At 39.0% G+C, this 21,936-nt stretch overlaps 1 protein-coding gene across 2 annotated transcripts in view; it reads left to right on the forward strand.

Moving 5' to 3' along the window:
• LOC125453778 (rho GTPase-activating protein 15-like) overlaps window positions 1–21,936 on the forward strand; it is a 729,405-nt gene that overhangs the window by 124,489 nt on the left and 582,980 nt on the right. For both annotated transcript variants that reach the window (XM_048533693.2, XM_059647442.1), the window contains exons 4-5: window positions 4,500–4,568; window positions 6,356–6,426. In XM_048533693.2, coding sequence (XP_048389650.1) covers window positions 4,500–4,568; window positions 6,356–6,426 — 140 coding nt within the window. The remainder of the gene's footprint in view (window positions 1–4,499; window positions 4,569–6,355; window positions 6,427–21,936) is intronic.

A 21,936-nucleotide genomic window follows, 5' to 3' on the forward strand; every position in this document is an offset into this window, starting at 1 on the left:
CAAATATGTAATACAGAGTAACATGCATCAAAGCACAGTAGATAACAAATTTCATATTTATTTGTGCAAATTATGTAGTGAATATGGTATTAAGACAGTGAAGTGACACTTCAGTAAAAAGGTTTAGTATGTATAAAATTTAAACTGACACTTTTGCAATTCCCTGAAGGAGCAGCTGCCAGAAACTACACTATTTCTTTTGGAAGCTGTCTTGCTGAAGATACAGTACAATAATAGGAGTAAGAAAACACTTGGGGGACAAAGCTATGTCACATAACAAACTATAACTGAGATATTATGCATGAACAATATTCGGCAAAATAGGATATTAGGGAAAGGTTTTTTCACTTTAAGTATGTAAGAAGAAATAGTCTATATAAAATCTAAATGATTATGCTCTCTTATAGTGTCATTGCATTCATTGGTTTAATCATTAGAAGTGTAATACACTCAATAGAATAACAGTATAACTTAACTAACATAAAAATGTAAATGCTTTACTTTCACCATGGCAATTGACCATGTAACTGAGGATGTTGGGTGCATTTTGTAAAATCTCAAGAAATATAACCCTGGGTATTGTTAAATTACTATGTACAAAAAACATTAAATTTCCAACGAAATATCCGAAGGATGTGAAATTATATCTAAAATCAATGATCAATATCACAAGTGAACATTTGTATAGATGTAGTTGTATGAATGAAAATAAGATATCTTAGGAGAAGAAAAAATCCAGTTTTAGAAGTCTGCTAGTGATATAACATATCTAGGATTAAGAACTCACTATAATGAATTTAGTAGTGGGGTGGACCAATTGTTGCCTCACATTAGATCTATTGTACCATAGGACATTATTAGAACACATTACACAACTGGTGTCCCAGAGCCTATTGATTTTACCTCATTAAACATAATGCATGAACTACGATCTGTGAAATAATAATTTACTTATCACAATCAAACATGCAAAATCAAGTGATGTTGTGTGGAAATTGATTAAATATAATTACACCCTGAGATTATCACATACTTTTTGTCCAGATACTAATGCAATGTGGTTGCAATCCCTGCCCACAGGTTAGAATGGCAAATTTCCAATGATTGCTTCCATTTGTGAGTGTATATTTCATTACACTCTAAGTTTCAGGTGTAGAAGCAAACATGATTGTACGTGCTTTCAACCTGATCAGAGATAGTGTTAGACACCTCTGGTGGGACATGACCCTTAGCCTCTTGTCTCAGAGGTAGGGACACTGCTACAGCAAGACATGAACCCTTGCAAACATGCTCATATTCATCCTTTGTTAATGACCAGCAACCTTAGTGACCAGCAATCACTTGAAATTTTACTCTTGTTTGTTTCCCATTCTGATGGTAAAATTATTTTAAATTATAATTACCCTTGGCCCATATCTCGCCAAATGATTCTTCAACTTCCCACACTCCATTGGAAAAAAGTCCCAGACTTTCCAGTCTATTTTTATATTTCAAACCCTCCAAACTGGCAATATCCTGATAAACCGTTTCTGAATTGTCTCTGTTTTAATAATATCCTTCCTGCACTGCTGCAATTACCTGAACACACAATACTTTTAAATTGGTATAATTCAGCAAGTTCAAGGCCCTGTTGGCCATATTTCCAATCAGTAATTGATTAAGTCTGATTGCACTATTAATTGTGTGGATTCAAGGGCAATGTGATATTTAGATTTCTGCTAGTAAGGTTACCGGAAAATGTAAGTGCAACTTCATTTCGAAAAAACTTAAGTGTACAGATCATTCCAGCTGCATCCTTATGACTGTGACTCTTATGAAATTCCAGCTGTAAATGTGAAGTAAGTGGAGGTATTCCACTCTGGATTTTGGAGGAGTATGGAAAGTTTTATTTTTGACATGGAGGTCTGAAGAGCTTGAGGTTTTGTCAGGAGAAATCGTGTTCTCACTAATGGGAGTTTAGATTGCAGTGCTCCTGGATTGTGGCTTTACATGTAAATGTAAAGGAGAACTCTCATTACAAAGTCATTGCTACTGAGAGTTTTCAGACAACAGCTTCACACAACGTCCACTTCTGCCAGGAGCGGTGCCTGAGGTGTCTGTGTTTTTCCAAGGAGGTGACAGAACTGTGCCATCTCCTATAACCAGACCTAACCACATAGTAGGCCATGGACTGTACAAGGAGAAATCATGAAGAATTCTGTGGGTGCCAGTTTTTACAATTACAGATCCCTTCCAGATGGGAGCAGATCACATTTCCAATGTTACAGTGTACATTACATCAGGGAAGTGGCAGTGTGCTCGGAAACAGTAACTCATAGTCCCATCACTGGAGAAAATCAGGAAGGATAAATACATAGCTTTGCCGGGGAGGCAATGGCCTAGTGTTATTATCGTTGGACTGTTAATCCAGAAATCCAGATAATGTTCTGGGGACTCAAGTTTGAATCCTGCCACAACAGATGATGAAATTTGAATTCGATATACATCTGCAATTAATGATGACAGTGAATCAATTGTCTGGAAAAACCCATCTGGTTTACTAATGCCCTTTAGGGAAGGAAACTGCTATCCTTACCTAGACTGGCTTACATGTGACTCCAGACCCACAGCAATGTGGCTGACTTTTAACGGTCCTCTGGGCATTTAGGGATGGGCAATAAATGCTAGTCCAGCCAGCAATACCCTTATCCTGTGAATGAATAAAGAAAAAAAAAGTAGGTTTAATAATGATTTAGTCCTATTCATTCTTACATCTTGCCCTGTGGCTGTTGTGGTAAACCCTGTGCCACAAGGAGGAAATGATGTAATATATGATATGATTCAGACCTTCTCACAGCTTGTTCTAAGGAAGCTACTAATTCAGATATGTGTTTAAGTTCTCTAACTGTGTAGTACCGTTATTAACCTCTTCATTACCTTTGTTTAAGAAGTCCCTTGTGCCTGACTCATGCCTGATATTAACTACTAAATAAGCACAAGGGGAAGAAAAGCACTGTAGGTTTCACATATTAATTGGGAAGTAAGGGCAATCACTCAGTCAACGTGCAGGTGCATGCACAGAACATCAGGTTAGAAAATGAGTGCTATCCTGGCAGCAGCTATGACACATATACCTGAGCCAGCCTGTCATACTCAATATCATTAGGTCTAAATCAGAAACAGGTACATCTTCATCACAGGTATGCAATTGTTTAGGCCCTTCAGGATGTGGTTGCACTATGTGGCCAGTAGGCAAATCTGGAAAAGAAAAATGCAGAAGTGAGTACTGGTGCGGAAGAGAGGGTTCGAGGTAGGAGGGTGGACAAAATGGCACATGATCACAGCATCTGCAGTTTTACTCTATGTCAGTTAGTAGGAAGAAGGTGAAGTGGGATTAGAGAAGGAGAATAACACAGGAACATGCCATCATTCTAAATGTTCCCAATGGTGGTGGATGCACGGGGCTCAGTGTGTGCTGGCCTTATTATGTGAAGCACCAGCTACTCTGTCAGAAATGTGGATGTGCCTGTTCTCTCCTGGTTCTGTGTTGCAGACTGCATTATCTTCTCTTGTGACAGACAGAGTAGAATATTAGTGCGCTATAACATATTTGGGTAAATACTGCTATAGTTAAATAGCTTGAGTGGAATCTATGAGAGGTTCATGAGATGCTGACAGCACTGGTAAATGTGGGGGGAGGTGATATTGAGCATGATTATTGACAGGTGAATGATGGAACATAGTACATTCAACAGGATGAGACTGTGGTAGATGAAGAATAGATAGCATGTGAAGCTCCATTCACTGGCCTTAACTTTACACATCTGATCTTTGAACTTTTACTTGGCATACCAGCCAGATCCTCAAGGTCAAACTCCAGGAATTGACTTCTAGTCAAAATTCCTTGTTTTCCTTGAATACAGCATGTTCTGAGATCCACCAAAGCCCTGTGGAAATTTAACATCTCTCTCCCCATCCACCTACATCATTAATGCGTCCAGGGTTTTATTGCTGCTGGTGGGAGTCCTTTTGTCTAGTTTGATGTCGCATTATCAGTATTCTATCTCCGATCAAAGACTTTCTGGATCAATGTATTGTGGTACTGGAGGAAGACAACAGGTCAGGCAGCATCAGAGGAGCAGGAAAGTTGATGTTTTGGGTTGAGAACCTTCATCAGGACTCTTCCAAAGAATTCCTGAGACCATTTCTGTGGAAACAGAGTGCATCCCGTCTTTAATAGGGACAAGGTATCTGTTAGCAGGGCAGGGAATGTTGGGCTAGTCAGGCAAGCACCTGAGTCTCTTTGAATTTCTTGAGAAGCCAGTCAGCATTGGGCAGCACACTAGTCATGTTGCTGATTGGACAGCAGAGCTTGGGTGCACTCTGCCCACAAGAAACTGGTACAAGGTAGTTCTGTACCAAGAAGCAGATTTTGTCAAATATTTTACCCACTAACTTTAAAATATATGCCGAGAACAAGTATTTAAGTTTTAAAATGCTGTTATGGTTTTATCTTCCAGGTGTCTCGTCATAGACGAAACCACTCTCAGCACAATCTTACTGAAATTACTGGAATGGTGGATCAGTCTGTAAGTTTTCTGTCATGGAATATCTAGCTGACGTGCATTCTAGTTGTGTGTCTTTCCTATCGTACGTCACGGCTTATATTTTTAAAGAATAAGATTGAAAGAGTATAATTTGTGCTGACGTCTGGTCTGCTTGATAAAGATATATTTCCAGGTTACTGTTCATGTCTGTACAAAGGAAAGTACACAAACACTAATCATGTTCTCGAGATTGTTCCAACATCAATTTTTTCTACCTGGAACTGAGTTGTAGGAAACCGTTGACCTCAATACACCACCAGCACATTGCGAGTGACAAGATCCCACGTACTTTGAATACAATAGGAAATGTTTTCTCAACGATAAGCTTATTTGTGTTCTTGGAGGTTTTTGTTATGACACGTAGATTCCATAAAGGATACATGCTGTAGCATAAAACATTGATACGTGGACATGGCGACCTAAAAACAGGAGTTCATCCGAGATGACTAGACTGGGCTTTGTCCTTTCATGTCCCCAGTTAATGGATCTTCCTCCCTCTAACTGATATCTCTCATCCTGTCTTGCTGCAGCTATCTCATTGTTTCCATTTGTTAAACTGTATTATTCTACCTAAAAGCAGCGATCAACGTCAAAATGCCAAACAAGCTTTGGATTGCCAATATTACGTTTATGTTTCCTGTGGTTACAGACATTTGCAGGATACTTCTGATTCCATCTTAGTTCTGCCTGATATGATTCACATAATTCAATGTAGCTCTATTGCCTTACAATAGAGCATTCCTTAAACCAATTTCTAAAGTGTATGCTGCTTGAGAGTAAAATCCTATGTGAAAACATTATTTGGCTGTGCTGAGTAAAAACAGTTTCATTTGCAAGTTTACTTTCTAATTATAGAGTTTAACATCGTAAGAGAAAGAACATTCAATCACTTTGTGCCTTTCAAAATCTTAGGCTGTGTCAAATTACTTCATATGCAACAAATCAGAATTGGAGTTCAGTCGCAATTATAATGTTTTAAATGTGGCAACCAAGTTCATGTAGACAACAATATCACAATAAACTTTATAATCTATTTTAATGTTGTTGGTTGAGGGATAAATATTAACCAGGATGCGGGGAGAACGTTGTGATGAAAGTAAAATGTTGTGGATGTTGGAAATCTAAAATAAAACTAAATAGTGCTGAAGAAACTCAAATGGTCTTGTCATATCTGTGGAAAGAGAAACATTCAGAATGACTTCAGAATGGTCCCCAAAAGGGTAGGGGGTTTTAAAAGTGACAGGCAGCATGTCGGCGCAGGTTTTTAGGGCCAAAGGGTCTGTTCCTATGCTGTAATTTTCTTTGTTCTTTGTCCAGAAAATGAGTCATTTTGGACTCAAAGTGTTAACTCTGTTTCTCTTTCTAGAGGTGTTCCTAAATGTGCTGGGTTTTTCCAGCACTTTCTATTTTCATTAGGGGACAGTTTTCTACAGCTTATGTCTAACCAAGTGGGTAACAGATCCTTGGCTTAATGTCTCATCTGAAAGGCAATGACTCCAACACTGTCAACAGCACTTCTTCAGCAAATTACCAGAACGAGTGATATTTTAAAATTGTTATTCAGATGTACTGAGAAACAAACATTTTCACTAGCATCATAAATTGTATTGCCCACATAAAATTTGCAAATGCAAAAGAATTGTCATGATTTGATACCCCATAACAAATTAATTGCTTTTCAGATGATCACTCGGAGCTTTTATTCTGTTCAATCGTGTACACTGCTTATTTGATTTATTTTCATTTGTATTCTATCGTGTCGATTTCAGTGTTTACAACCAATGGAGAAAAATGGATTCCTCAATAAGGCAAAGATTACAGAGGGAGGCAAAAAGCTGAGGTATGTTTGAAATGCTTCAGTGTTTCTGTTCTGCTATAGCTGGAATCTAAAACTGGATGCATCAATAGGCATTGCCTATTTTTATGTCGAATGACTTGTTCTGTTTTGTATCAATATCCATTGAGGATATCACAAATGTAATTAGAAGTATGAATTTCAATCCAAAGAGACCTCTGATGAATTGTACTATTCTGTTTGTTAAGTTCTCTGGTGTAATCCAGTACATGTTTTATAACTTTCTGATACATGTAGTGGCAATATTTCAGGGGAATAATTATGCCTTTGATGGATACACAGGTGGATATTTTATCATAAAACAGCTTTAGTCTAAAAATTGGACATTTTTGCACATTTTTTATGAACTTGTCATTCAACCCAACTATAACAGAAGATGTTCATTCCATTATTAGTTTGGTCCTAAAACAAACATCAAACACTTTGACTAGAGTGATTTGTCTCCCATGAACAAAATAGGCGTGCATCTGTTCCCCGGTTTCCAGGTGGATGTGGTTCAGGAAGTGACTTCAGAGAGGTGGTCTTATATTAGGCCAGGAAAAAAATGTCATTTCTGAGGATTGCAGTTTCCTGAAATTGCATTTCTCACCAATAGGGACCTTGCTAACAAACAAAGTGTACCAACATTGCTTTTCAATCGATTTTCATTCAGAGTTTTCTGTGGCATCAACACTTCATCACCTGCCCATGCGATTTATTGAGTTCCGATGCCCAATTTTTGAGCAGCCCCAGATACGAAAGTACTTCAACAATCCTGAAAACAAAATAAAAACTGAAAGAACTGAGGCTGCTGTGAATCGGAAATGAAAACAAAGTTGCTGGAAAAGCTCAGCGGGTCTGGCAGAATCTGTGAAGAAAAAACAGAGTTAACGTTTCGGGTCCGGTGACCCTTCCTCAGACCCAAAGCTTCAACTCTGCTTTTTCTTCACAAATGCTGTCAGACCTGCTGAGCTTTTCCAGCAACTTTGATTTCAATCCTGAAAGCAAATCTTAGAGAGGCCCCAGCACTTTAGATCAATTAACATTTGTTCATTTGTATTATCTCGTTGTTAAATGTTTCCCATTGCTAATACATCTACTGCATATTATACTACATTTTAAATTCAAAAGTAGTGAAATATCAATGGTGTGTTGCAACCAATGTGCACCTAAGTGATGTGAAGCTATCTTCAGGCTTTTGTAAGTTTGGGTTATGTTCATGAATATATAACTGCCCTAATAGACTTACATAAATTTACATTTTAAAGTCAACACATGGAGATTCTGTGAGTTTAAATTCAAAAAGATAAATAGCTAATATATTTTATGATTTCCTAGAGATTGTTATCGAGATCTTCATATATTGTAGCTCAACAAGTGAAAAGAATGCAATCTAGAAATGCCATTTTTTTTACTACGCTTCCAAATTCTGATCTTACAACAGTAATATTGTGCAAAATATGAACACAAAGCAACAGTTATGTTTATAGATTGAAAGCAGTTATCTCATTTGAAAGCCGCTCTTTCTATTGCTTTTCAAGATAAGTATTTTTTAAAGCCTGGATATATTCTTGGTCAAATTCACTATTGAGCTGTTTGATGTATGTAGAATTAAAATAATTTGGAATTTACAATAATTTGAAACAGATGCATTGTACAAACTTCCAGGCATCCTATTTAAATTGAACTGTTATTAGAACTTTATTCATGAACACCATAACATCCACCGCTCGTCTTTACAGCATGTTCAAAACAAGTTTTTGTAATTGGGGTCAATTTTTGAGTGAAACCTCCAGGTTTTTCCACAATGATGTGTTTGCTCTCAACTGAGCTTTACTTACATTAGGGTAACATTAATCTCCTCATTCTGCTATTTACAAAATTTCCCCTTAAATTAATCCATTATTCTTTAACTCAAGTCCAAAAAGTATTGGTGAACGATGACAATAGGCTTATCAGTACTATTGTTACCACTGAATTTTAGTCACAAGTCATATTCAATGTTGCCAATTAAATTGTTGTTTCTTTCCAGATAACCTACCCTGTCCAAGAGCACTGATGCCAATTAAAAAATTGTAGTCAATCACTCAAGTGCCTGCTCTATTATGTCTGAGAGCTGAAAATGTAATATTTAAAATTCTATCATTCAATCATCTCTGTCCTTACACACACATAATAAAATTTTTTAAATGGGATGTCTGAGCTGACAAGTACAATTAATTTTCTTCTGTTCATATAAGCAATGTTCATTAATCAGCAACTTTCTGCCTTTTAGAATTTTAGACAGGGTGTTGATGTGAATAAGAATGACAGTAAAATCAGTGTAATTTCTAATTTAGAGGATGGACTTACATTGAGGAAAATGTTCAAAGATGTTGCAATCATATCTACTTTTCTTTCCTCCTCAAAGATACGGAGAAGAAATTCAGATTGGGAAACACAGGCCACTTTAGGGGAAGTGGAAATACACATCTGAATCATTTAGTTCTGAATGATGCTTTGTCCCTCTTTCTTGTCTTTAAAGATTCAGACTTCATGCAGCAGGAGATTCATTAATGTTGCCAAAAGTAACTTGGCAAAGCATCACTCAGAAATTGAACATGGCTATCTCAAGCAGGTTGAGAGTGGTTTGAAGTGCACAACAAGTGGTATGATTGGAAGGTTCAGGTCAAAAATAAGGCAGCCAAGATCAAGATTTCTATGAATACTGGAAAGATGACAGCTGTCTTCTCCCTTTCCCACTTCAGTGAAAGAATTGCTGTACAATTTAGTTTTACAATACATGGGATCCCTTCCTAAAATAAATATACTGATTAACTGAATCCTATTAATTAATGCTGACACATTTCTCTCATTATTTCTACTTCATTTCTGGTCTTGCTTGGGATGAGGTGGATGCATTTGTTGCAAAGTTTTTGAAGAATTTAACTGCAATACTTTGTACTTCTAAATGTAGAAATTTGTTCCGAGTTTCTTGAGCAGAATAGTCTTAACACAAACTACTTCCAAGCTTAGCCATTGTCATGAGCCAATATTCTTTGGAAATGGGTATTATCCCAAATGCCCAGAGGCAGGAAGTTGTAACTCACATAATCAATAAACTATAAATCATCCTATCTAAGTCTAAAAACCGCAACAAATGCTGTGCTGGAAATTCAAAACAAAAGCAGAAATTGCTGGAAAAGATCAGCAGGTCTGGCAGAATCTGTGGAGACAAATCAGAAAATCAGGTCCAGTGATCCATCCTCAGAATTGTGTAAAACTCCAGGGAGCAATGTTCATTTTGAGCCAGACTGGTTCAGCTATCCTTTTTACACCCTGAAAATTAATCTTTCTATTGAATTCAATGCATAGGAAACTTGGTGACTTTACTAAAAAGCAGCCAGTCCATCACAGCAAGATTCTGTCACCTCTGAAAGTGAAAGTTGCCCACTTATAGTTGCAAGGAAACTAAGGATCTGTAAAGTGCATGGGCAATGGAAATGCTTTGAAAGTTGCAAGACTGATTTGAAATATATTTAACGCCGTGTATAAAATATTTGTTGCACAAATTAACGTACATGGGGATAGATACTTGCCCTAAATTGTAGGTGGTGATTCAACCAAACGGATATGCATATTTAGTCTGAGGATAAGGGCAGTGATAGGGAGTGTACCTAAGCACCAAGCCGGTCATATTCCATTCCTTTTGCACCAAACAAATAATCTAATTTCAGCACAGAAGAGAGGAATAAAGAGCAAATACTTGTGACATAGGATATCTGTTACACATCCTCAGCATTTCTGAGGGTCTTTCTCTGGCAATTATTGCATCCGTTGCAACTACAGAAAAGTCTGAAAATTTTCAAAAGCGTCGCTTGCATTTTCTTGGTTTATTGATTTTTGTTGCTTATAAACTGTTTGCTGAATAAGGTCATACTTTAAAGCGACTTGTCATATTTGTGATGCTATCTTTCTGACTTAGCTCGCTTACTGCTGGTCTTCTCCATTTGAACCCACTTTCCACAGCAACATTCCTTTTCGAATAGCTGGCTCCTGTAGCTGCAAGCGGTGCTGACCATAGGCATTCCATCTGGCCAGTTGATGGCAGTATTGGATTTGAAAAAGGAAAAGAAATTCCAAGCAGGTCTGTTGGCATGGCAGACATCCAATATCCATCTGTGGGTGACCCAGGGTTTAAGCCATAAGCGTGAAGCCCATATACTTTGTCCTTTACTGTCTAAGAAAATTCAGAGAGGCAGTTGGCAAGTCATATGGCTCAATGGGGCCTAATACTCTCACAATATCCAGCACAAAGTGTAGTCCTTTGTGTTGTGGTTAAAATCCAGCACCACTTCATACTTTTATGCTCTCAGCTCGTTTTAAGCTACTGCATACCAGACTAGTCAGCTGCCTGCATCAACAACTTTCCTGTTCCAGGAGCAACACATTTGTTATTTTCCCAATGGAAAGGAAGGAGCTAGTGGAGAGAACCTGGATTTCTGCCAAGTAACTAAGTTCCTAAATGTGCGGAGCTGTAGTGATGGCAATTATCAAATCAGAAAATAACAGTCCCATATGAATTTAAAAGTATTCAGCTTGATTCATGGTGTCTGATAGAAACTGCACCGATTTTCTAACATCTTAAAGTTGTAGGAAGCCCCAGCACCAACCACAGTAATGTCTTCATCAGTAAAGGCCCAATGATTGGAGGGAACTGGAAGTTTGGATGCCGAAGAGTCTTCCTGTCCTGGCTTTTGATACCCTGAACTGGAACCAAACAAATATACAGAGAGACCTCATGTCTTCACCCAAGCTCCTGTAGAGTGTATAGCTAGTATTTTGCTGCAATCCATCTGCCATCTAAACTTTACAAGAAAATATTAAAGATTTTGTGTTCAGTGTATGTTGTGCTGCCTTGCACTCAGAGCAGGAAGTGGATGCACTTAAAAAATGGCTGTAGAATGGGTTTATGCCCAGGCATGCAGAGGCAGAGGTGTAAGTGCATTCTAAATTCCAAATTCATACAGCACTATACATGGGGAAATCATCAGATTTAACTAACTGATCGTGTGAAATCTGACATACTGGACTACTATTCCACCAATGCAGCTCATTATATGAGTGATAGAATCATGTGACATTTCTTAATCTAATTGCAGAAGTGTTAACTTAAGAATTAATGGATTTTAAAAGGCAGAGGATAGTTGAGAATAGTTATAATGAATAAATAGGTTTTTATTTGCCATTAGATACAAAAGCAAGGAAGTCATGTTGAATTTCAACAGAGAATTGGTTAGATCATAGTTGAAGCACTATTTTCGATTCTCGGCACCCTGTTGGAGGAAAGATATTACAGCCATATGGAAACAGTACTCAGGAGTATTAGTGAAGAAAGGTTCCAGGAATAAGAGATTATAGAAACTGTGAGCATCAGTGAAGAGTACAGATGAGTATTACTGAAGGTGTACATTCTTTGCATAGAACTTTTCAAAAGTAAAATCCATATATCCAAAATAAATTGTTGTAGCTCAAAAATAGCCTTCCATTTAAATAGTATCTCTCGTGATTTCAGGCCATCCCAGAGTACTATGGAGCCAATTAAAAATGTTTTTGAATTGTAGCCACTGTTGTAATATAGGAAACATGACAGTAAATTTGCACACATCAAGCTTGCACAGACAGTAAACTGATAATGACAAGATAATTTGTTCTACTTTTCCTACTTAATCTTGTCGTTTGAAAAATAAACATTGGCTATGACACTGAGGAAACCTGTCTTGCACTTTTTTTGAAATAATGCTATGGAATCTTTTATGTCCACTCAAGAACACACACATTAATGACACATTCAAAACTGGCACTCCTGAAGGTGCTTCACTCAGTGTTGTATCGGAGTGTTAGCTTTGATTCTTAGGCACTTGAGCCTTGAGAGTCGGAGGCAAGAACTGAGCCAGGGTTAACACTCAAATTCCTTTTCTTTTCCAGAATGTAATGTAGTATGGTATTTTATTCTTTTAGGCTCGCTCATGAACAAGAAATGTTGAAATAGGTAGTCAGGAGAGCCTGTGGCAATGCTTCTGCACTACTAATGAATCTTCCACATTTTGACAGTCGATGATACTGTTCTCAACTCATTTTAGCTGACAGGAGACTTTGAAGTCAACAATTTTCCAGTTTCAGAGGTTAATTTTAATAACATTTTTGCTCACTGCACTTATTATTCTCACATTCGTAAGAAAAAAAACAGTTTGAATATATTTCATGCATTCTCTTTTTTTTAAGGTGTTTACCAAATTAGATTATCATGGTTCCAACTGCATTTTCTAATTTTGACTGCCCTTGCCCACCATTTCAAGTCAAGATTTCTCTGGAAAATGAAAGACAAGGAAATGTGCTTTTCATTACTCTCCTTATTTCTTAAAGTTGTAAGAAATGCAAGGGAAGAATTTAGTCTAACAGATTTAAGATATTTCCAGCTCCTGATGAAATTCTGTGTCTCAATGTTATTGCAGAATAAATAATTGATATTGTTCCTGTCATTAGAAGGGAAGATGGCAATTTCTCCCGCTGCTTCCTAGGACTGGCATCTGTTATGTGATGGCAGCGAGGATAGCATTATTCAGTGTTAGAATTCCTGTTCCAGCTGATGTTCAGATCAGAAGGATTGTTAATAGCTTGGTGTCTTTTGAAGTGGTCTTCAGTGATCTTACTCTAAGATTAGAAATCACAAAAATGCATTATAAAAAAAGGAAGAAATGACTACCTCAGTTGGGTGCACATGAATAGCAGTGCATGTGTTTGCATGTATAAAATGATCATGTAAAATGATGCTTACCGGAACACCTTGTTCCTATCAGAGTTTCTTTTCAATCACTATTTTGGCTGTTTCATTACATGCCCATTAATGTTTACTGTGTTTCATGCAGAGATGAGATTCTTTAATTCCCCTCCAAATCACACACCATCTTGACTTGGAACTATATCGCTATTCCTTCATTGTTGCTAGGTCAAAATCCCGGAATTCCCTTTCTAACAGCACCGAGGGTATTCCTACACCCCAAGGACTGCAGCATTTCAAAAGGCAGTTCATCACCAATTCCTCAGGGTAATTAGACATGGGCTGACCAGCAACACCCACATGCCCTTGAATAAATCAAAAATTGTATGTTAAATGATATATTTTGTTTCTATTTTATCCCAGTTGTTTTTATGATTAAGCTTGCATTCACTGAAACTTTTAAACACAGCAATAGCCTTGACTCTTTCATGTTTATCTCACATTGCTGTCTTTTCCAACCACTTCACTGATACTTGTGCATCAAATTGATTTTGTTTTATTTATTCATGTGATGTGACAGTTGCTAGCAAGGTCAGCAAGTGCTGGCCATCCATAATTACCCTTGAGAAGATGTTTGTGAGCCAACTTTTTGAAGTGCTTTGAGTCCATGTGGCTGGGTTACACTCACAGTGCTGTTAGAGAATAAGTTCCAAGATTTTAACCCAGCAGCAGTTAAGAAACCATGATCATTTCCAAGTCAGAATGGTGTGTAATTTGGACAGGAGCTTGAAGATTGTGGTGGTCCCATTTGCCTGTATGAGTTCACCCCTGCCTCAGCTCATCTACCACTGAAACCAACATTAATTCATTTGTTATCTCTAGACCCGGCTATTCCAATGCATGACTGATGGGTGTTACAACAATGAGCCAAAACCTTAAAGTATTGTGGACATTTTTACCCAAAGTGTGTTTTTGAAAGATGAATGTTGCAGACACTAAATAACTATAGGTGTAAGTTCAATGACAGTCAATAATTCTGTATGGGACTAATGGGATGTAATACCTGAAGAAACTTTGAATAGACTGGACGGAGCTCTAGTGACTTGAAAAGTAATGAGGGGCTGATAATCCCCTGTCCAACAACAAGCCACTTTTGTAGATAATATCCAAAACTGTGAGCATATTTTATGTTTTCCCTTTGAAGAATACACAAGAACAAGGGTTAAAAAGGCAGTTTCAACTCTACTGGGGTTGGACTAATGGCACTTGAATGCCCTTGTGTGCACCTGTCTGGGTTCAAATATTAGAGAGCTGCGAAGATCACAGTTGAAGAACACTCCCCCACACGTCAGGAAGGACATACTAGCACTGGAGCATGTCCAGTGGAGATTCACACAGATGATCCTTGGAATGGTAGGCCTAACGTATGATGAACGGCTGAGGATCTTGGGATTGTTGTCATTAGTGTTTAGAAGGTTGAGGGGAGATCTAATAGAAACTTACAAGATAATTCATGGCTTAGAAAGGGTGGACGCTGGGAAGTTGTTTCCGTTAGGCAGGGAGACCAGGGTCTGTGGGCACAGCCTTAGAATTAGAGGGGGTAAATTTAAAATGGAAATGCGGAGACATTTCTTCAGCCAGAGAGTGGTGGGCCTATGGAATTCATTGCCACGGAGCTCAGTGGAGGCCGGAACGTTAAATGTCTTCAAGGCAGAGATTGATAATTTCTTGATCTCACAAGGAATTAAGGGCTACAGGGAGAGTGCAGGGAAGTGGAGTTGAAATGCCCATCAGCCATGATTAAATGGTGGAGTGGACTTGATGGGCCGAATGGCCTTACTTCCACTCTTATGTCTTATAGACTTATGAACAATCCCCTAGTTATCCATGTATCACAAATAAAGACCTTATCCTACCCTGAATGCTGCAAGCCAGTTAAAAAATCAGCATGAAGGAATGTTAATCAATGACAAAATCAAGAATCTCAAAAGAAAACAACTAGTCAACTCGCAATGGATAATAAGGGCACTAAATTGGAGGAAGGCAACTGACATCAATATAAGGCAGAAACTCGGGAGTGTTAATTGGGAGGAGCTGTTATTGGGCAAGTGCACATTTGACGTGTGAGAATTGTTTAAGACCTGCTGGTTAGAGTTCAGGACCAGCATGTTCCAGTAAGGAGTAAGGACAGGATGGCAAGGTGAAGGACCTTTGGATAATGAGGGAAGCTATGAATTTAGTTGAAAGGGAAAAAAAGAAGCATATGTAAAATTTAGAAAGCTAATATGAGACAGGTAGAGAATACACTGTTTGAGAATTCTGGAGGTGAGATACTGGCCATAGAATTCCTAAATTCTAATCTGCTCAACAGTCATTTATTTAGCCTGTGTAGTCAATTTATGGTCAATGGTGAGCCATACGATGCTGATGAAGAGAGATTTAATCCATATTAATATCATTGAATGCCAAGGACAGATGGTTAGGTTCACTCTTGTTAGAGGTAGACACTGCCTTGTGTGCATATTAATTGCCTCTGACTAGCCGAAACTTCAATTTTGTGCAGACCCTGTTGCTTCCAGGCAGAGACTGCTTTGTTCTCTGAGATTTTGCAAATGGTATTGAATGCTGTGAAATCCTCAGTGGATATCCTCACTTCTGATCTTAAATTGGAAGAAAAGCCTTTGCTGGAACACCTGTAGGTAAGTTGTCCTCAGATCGTGCATTGAGAAAAGTAGGGTTTTGTGGCCAAGTGGCAATGTTCCTACTTCAGGGCCAGAGGCCCAGTTTCAAGGCCACCTGCTCCAGAGGTATATCACAACATCTCTGAACAGGTTGGTTAGAAAATATCTGCCCTGAGAAATAAGGGTTCTTGGCATATTAGCAATGTCCCTGCCTCTGAGACAGGAAGCCCAGGTTCAAGTTCCAGCACTTCAGAAGTGTATAATAGCTTTTCTGAACAGGTTTATCAGAAAATGTCTACCCTAAGATGCCATTACAACTTTAGAGCAGGTTGAATACCGATATGTATAATGCCCTGAAGAAGTGCCTTTCTGGCAAAGTGGTAATGTTCCTACCTCTGGGCTAGAAGACCTGGGTTCAAGTCCCACCTTGTCCAGACATATGCCCTAACATGGCTAAAATGATTGATTTAAAATAGTTCTCCTGAGGAAACTTCTCCAACATTGTCCTCAGGATTAGATAATTATTTCCAACAACCAGAGCCATCTTCTGTTATATTTAGTATTAAACTAACCAGCTTCCCCTTTGTTCACATTGACTTCAATTTCATCTTAACGCTACAGTCCATCAAAATTTGCATCAATGTTGAGTGCACTCAATCCCAACTCATCACTGGGCTCTCTGAAGGGTCTAGGCCCGAAACGTCAGCTTTTGTGCTCCTGAGATGCTGCTGGGCCTGCTGTGTTCACCCAGCCTCACATTTCATTATCATCACTGGAATTCAGCTCTTCAGTCCCCATTTGGAACAAAGTACTAATGAAGGCTGTGACCAAGTGACCCTGGAAGTATCCAAACTGACTTTTAGTGAGCAGGCTGTTGGTGTGTTAAGAGGTGTTTGATCTTAGCTGCATGCGTTCGTGATGTGTTCCATAAAAACCAGCCAATGCGAAGAACCGACATTCTTATAATATTTTTGCACTTCAAAAAGCAAGACATTTTCATTAAAAAAAATAAATTGTAACTTAGGCCCCAGGTGATGAGGAAACATTCTTTGGAAATGTTAACCTAATGATACAATGCCCAGATGTCTGAACTAACATTCTCAATGAGATAATTCAGATCCTTGAGGAGACAGCAGAGACCATTTGGCAGCACTCCAAGTACCACAGGGTCTTTGCTAAAAATTTGGTCAGTGATAAGAGAATACTTAAATAGCCCAGTATCTCTCTCTCTCTCTCTCTCTCTCTCTCTCTCTCTCTCTCTCTCTCAGGGTAAGAAGAGAAATGCTTGGCTAAAGAGAGTGCAACATGTCTGTTGACATTAAGTGTTGGACTCAATCCAGAATTTAAACCTGCACAACATTGTCCAAAACTAACCTTAGACGTATTCCAGTCTTTAAAGTTTACAGAGCATGGTATAATGATACAATTTAAGTGATACTTCCAAAATTAAAACACTGAAATTTGTGAGGAAAAAGTGCATTCCTCTGTGCAGAAGGGCTTGTGGGAAGGTTATAGCCAACAACTTGGACCTGGAGAACAAGTATCAAGGGAATCTTGGTATTATCCTTTCACAGTCCAGAGGATGCAACCTCTGGAGTTGCCTGCTAAGGAAATTAACCAGATTTATAAGAAAGCCATAAGGATGTTCACTTTATCCCGAGGAACGTCTGTTATTATAGTTGATAAGGGCTTACTATACATAAATAGTAAATGTCTCAGTGCATTGCGCTGAAAGATCATTTGGGTTTTAATGAATTACAGTCATTTTTTTGAATGGTGATTGGAACATATTGATATGAATCTAGTATAATTGATTGAATTTTCAGAGGAGTGGAATCTTATGCTACTTGACATTCCAATTTTTTTGTGAAAAGTGAAAGCCCTTCATTTTGGCAGGAAATTTGATAGGGGCTCCTTCAGCAATGGGAACTCATGCTTTAAATCTGACAGATCCTACACAGTAGGACAGTTGGGAAAAGGAGTCCATGCCATCTTTTTCACAGCAGTCAGTTGTAATCTTCTATAGTTTAAAGGTCTAGTGTTAGAGACAACTACCTGTAATCAAGTAGGTCAGAGATCAGGGTGCTGGGTTGGTAAGGTGACAAGAGATAGTGACAAAAACAATAGGATCTCAAGAAGGGGGAAGGAAAGGTGGGTAGAATTCCAGGTAGGTAGGGTGTCACATACAAGGTGATGTTTATGATATATTAGACTGGATGAGAGATACACGGTCTGCCGATGGTGGGTGATGTCAGGTCCCATGGAAAATGGGAGAGGGTTCAGATTTGGCAGTCGGTCAGCCACAGGGAAAGGTGTTGGCTTCAGAGTTGGAGATGTGGGGCTTGGATTTTCTGCAGCGGAGGCGAGGGCCATCGGAAGTGATGAATGAAGGGGCTTGGTCTAGTAGCAAGATGGGGAGGTCAGCTTCAGTTGTGGGGATGGGAATCAGATCCAGAGTGGGGCAATGTGGGTCAAGTCCAGCAGCTGGGAAGGAGGTTTTGCATCCTGGGACAGGAAGGGTGTTAGCTTCCAGAGAGGGTATGTGAAAGCATGAGGAGTAACAAGAACATGAGAAAAGGGTTTTTAGCTCTGATGGCAAGGTCAGATCCTGTCACAGAGAAAGGGGGATCAGCATCAGGAGCTGTGGAAGGTATCATGTTCAGCGTTGGGTGAAGGAAGGGACTTGATAGTCTAAATTTTTGGGACAACTATTTAATAAGGAGTCATGAGTCATATACCATGGAAACAGACCCTTTGGTCCAACCAATCCACACCAAGCTTAATCCCCAAACTAAACTAGCCCCACTTGCCTGCACTTGGCCCATATCTCTCAAAACATTTCTTATTCATGTACTTAATCCAAATATCTTTTACATGTCATAACTGTACCCACATCCACCACTTCTTCTGGAAGTTCATTCCACACATGACCCACAGTCTGTGTTTAAATAAAAATGCCCCCTATGTCTTCTTAAAATCTTTCTCCTCTCACCTTAAAAATAATCTTAAAATCCCACCCTGGGAAAAAGAACCTGCCATTCACCTCATCGATATCCCTTAGTTAATTACACTGAACTGTAGTAAAACACTCCAAATACCACAATTCAAATGGATATTTGTCAGAAAGTCCAAAATGTTTGGGAATTTTTATTTGCTGCATAATTCCTTCAGGGAAAATGTTTGAATAAACTGATAGGTTTTATTAATTCTTAGTTTGATTCTTCACTGCCTTACATTTTCCTACCTGTGATTTCATTTTTCCTTTTTCATGCTAAAACAGTCAGTCAGCCTGGGTAGAAAATAATATATGTTGGTTCAGAAATTGCTACAATGGGATACCTTGCGGTGAGCAATAAGAATTGGACTTTTCAGTTTTCCCATTCAGACTGAGTGTTGAAACAGCTTTGTATCTTGATGGCCTTCCAAAGCCAACAGAAGTGTGAATGCCAAGATTGGCACAAAGATGTAGCCAAGATGCATAAGACATTTTCCAAATAAACCTTTATCCGCAAGAATAGAAATTGTGGGAAAACACAGTAGGTCTAGCAGTATCTATGGAAAGAAAGAGGGAGGTGGAGGAGAGGGGGCAAGAACAGCAGTGGTGGTGGGGTGGGGGAGAGAAAGGAGTAAGGAGGGGAGGAGAGGGGAGAAGAGGGAAAGGAAGTTCAGAATTAACATTTCAATTCCAGTGACACTTCATCAGAACTGTTAGCAGCTTGGAAAATATATTGTTTGTGCTGAAAACGAGATTGAGGTGGTAAGGTGGGAAGGGGAGAAGTGAGCAGATTAGTGAAGACCAGAATAGAGAGAAAGAGAAAAAAGAGAGAAGAAGAGACAGAGAGAGATGAAAGGAACAAAAGCAAAGTTTCTGGAAAAACTCAGCAGGTCTGGCTGCATCTGTTAAGCAAAAAACAGAGTTAACATTTCAGGTCCGGTGACCATTCCTCAGAACACAGAAATGAAAGGGGCGTGTTAAAAAGGAGACCATGGATAGCAGACCAGGAGATAAGAAAAACTGAATAAGTAACTGAATAAGTAGGAGACAAAGGATGAGTTGCACTGAAAGTAATCCATATAATTCAAAAATGGGCCTAGAGGTGGGTGAGAATGAGTAACTGTGCTAAGCACAGTATCATAACATGGCTATGTGTGGGGCTGAGTTCTAAAGTTATTGAACTCGACGTGGAGTCCTCAAGGTTGCAAGGGTGCCCAAGCAGAAAATGAGATGTTGTTCTTCGACCTCATGCGGAGACTCGCTGGAGCCCTGCAGCAGGCCTGCAACGGAAATATTGGCATGGGAACACTGGTGTATTGCAGTGACAAGCACCTGAAAGGTTGGATCAGTTTTGCAGCCAGGACGTAGGTTCTGCGAAACAGTCAACCAGTCTGTGTTTTGTCTTCCCAATGTAGAGGAGACAGCAATGTGAACAGTGAATGCAGCAGACTAGATTGAATGAAGTAGGAGCAAATCACTGCTTCACCAGGAAGTTATACCTGGAGCCTTGGATGGTGAGGAGGGAGCAGATAACCAAGCATTAGCCTTCTGTGATTGCATGAGAATGTACCATGGGAATGTGGGGAAGTGTTCGGAATGGAGGAGGAGTGGACTAGAGTGTCCTACAGGGAACAGTTCCTGTGGAATGCTAACAAGAGAGAGGAGGGAAATATTTGTCCAGTTGTGACATCCCTTTGGAGGTGACGGAAATGGCGCCTTACAATCCTTTGGGTGCAGAGACTGGTGAGTGGTAAGTGAGGACTGGGTGACACTGTCGCTGCTGTGGGCTGAAGGGAAAGAATGAGCGCTAAAGTGCAGGAGATGGGTCGAACATGACTAAGGGCCTGTCAATCATAATAGTGGGGTATCCTCAGTTAAAGAAAAAGGTGGACATTTCAGAGGCCCCCTGTGGAAGGTGGTTTCATGAGAACAGGTACAATGGAGAGAGAGAAATTTGGAGAATTAGAAGGAAGCGGGGTGTGATAAGTATGGTCAGGGTAACTGTGGGAGAAAGTTATTCTGCCATGGTTATTGGTGGCCACCCTATTCCCAGAAATAGAAATAGATTTTGAGGAAAGGAAGGGAGGGGGTCAAAGATGGACCAGGTGAAGGTGAGGGCAGTGTGAAAATTGGAAATGAAATTGACAAATTTTTCAAAGTCAGAACAAGAGAGGGAAGCAAAACCACTGACGACATCAATGTACTACAGAAAGTATTGTGAGAGGGACCTGAGTAGGACTAGGCATGACTGGGTCCCATACGGCTACCCATGGGCACGCCATTGACCTGAAAAAAATGAGAAGAGTTAAAGAATTTGCTATCTCAGAGACTGCGGCTCTGCATTTTCATTTTTCCATATCTGGACATTCATGTTTGTCAGACTTATAAATTATATCAACTACAAGATCCTTATGACATGAATTATCTGCCTTAAGTCACTACAGGAAGATTAATTCATATTAACAACATAAATCTAATATATTTGTGTTACTCCACAATGGAGAGACTTGTGATGAGGTTGTAATATTCTCCAGGTTTTTGAGTCAAAAGTTGGAAAACACCAATGATCAAGAAATTTGCCGGATACCAGAGTTGATCTATCTCTCATGTAACACAAACTGCTGGATTTATTTTACGAATAAGTATTGGTGAATGGTATTACCTCTCCAGCAATCCTTGGGCCAGTATAGTGTGCTTTGCTGATCATTGAGCATTTTGCTGTACATCCCTTCAGGTTATTCAAATATGGAGACTATGGAACTGACTATCACAAGCAACAGTAGTGCAAAGTGAGTGTGACAGTGAAAGTCTGTTGATTTCAATGGAAAACTCAAATGAGCATGAAGGAAAAATAGTGGCAAACAGTCTTTGAGTCTGTTTTGCGCCACTATTGATGGCAAATCTCATCCCCCATATTATTTAATTTCTAGCAAATTTTATTTTTTTAATTATCAAAATTTGGGATCTTGCATTATATGTATTCCCTGCCAAAAATTTGAGGGATTGCCTAGAAATTAAGAGATTTTGCTTGATCGTTTTTTTTCCCTATCCCTCTAAAAGATTGACTCTGTTTGAATTAC

The sequence above is a fragment of the Stegostoma tigrinum genome, chromosome 7 (genome assembly GCF_030684315.1).
Source record: "Stegostoma tigrinum isolate sSteTig4 chromosome 7, sSteTig4.hap1, whole genome shotgun sequence".
NCBI classification, from domain to species: domain Eukaryota; kingdom Metazoa; phylum Chordata; class Chondrichthyes; order Orectolobiformes; family Stegostomatidae; genus Stegostoma; species Stegostoma tigrinum.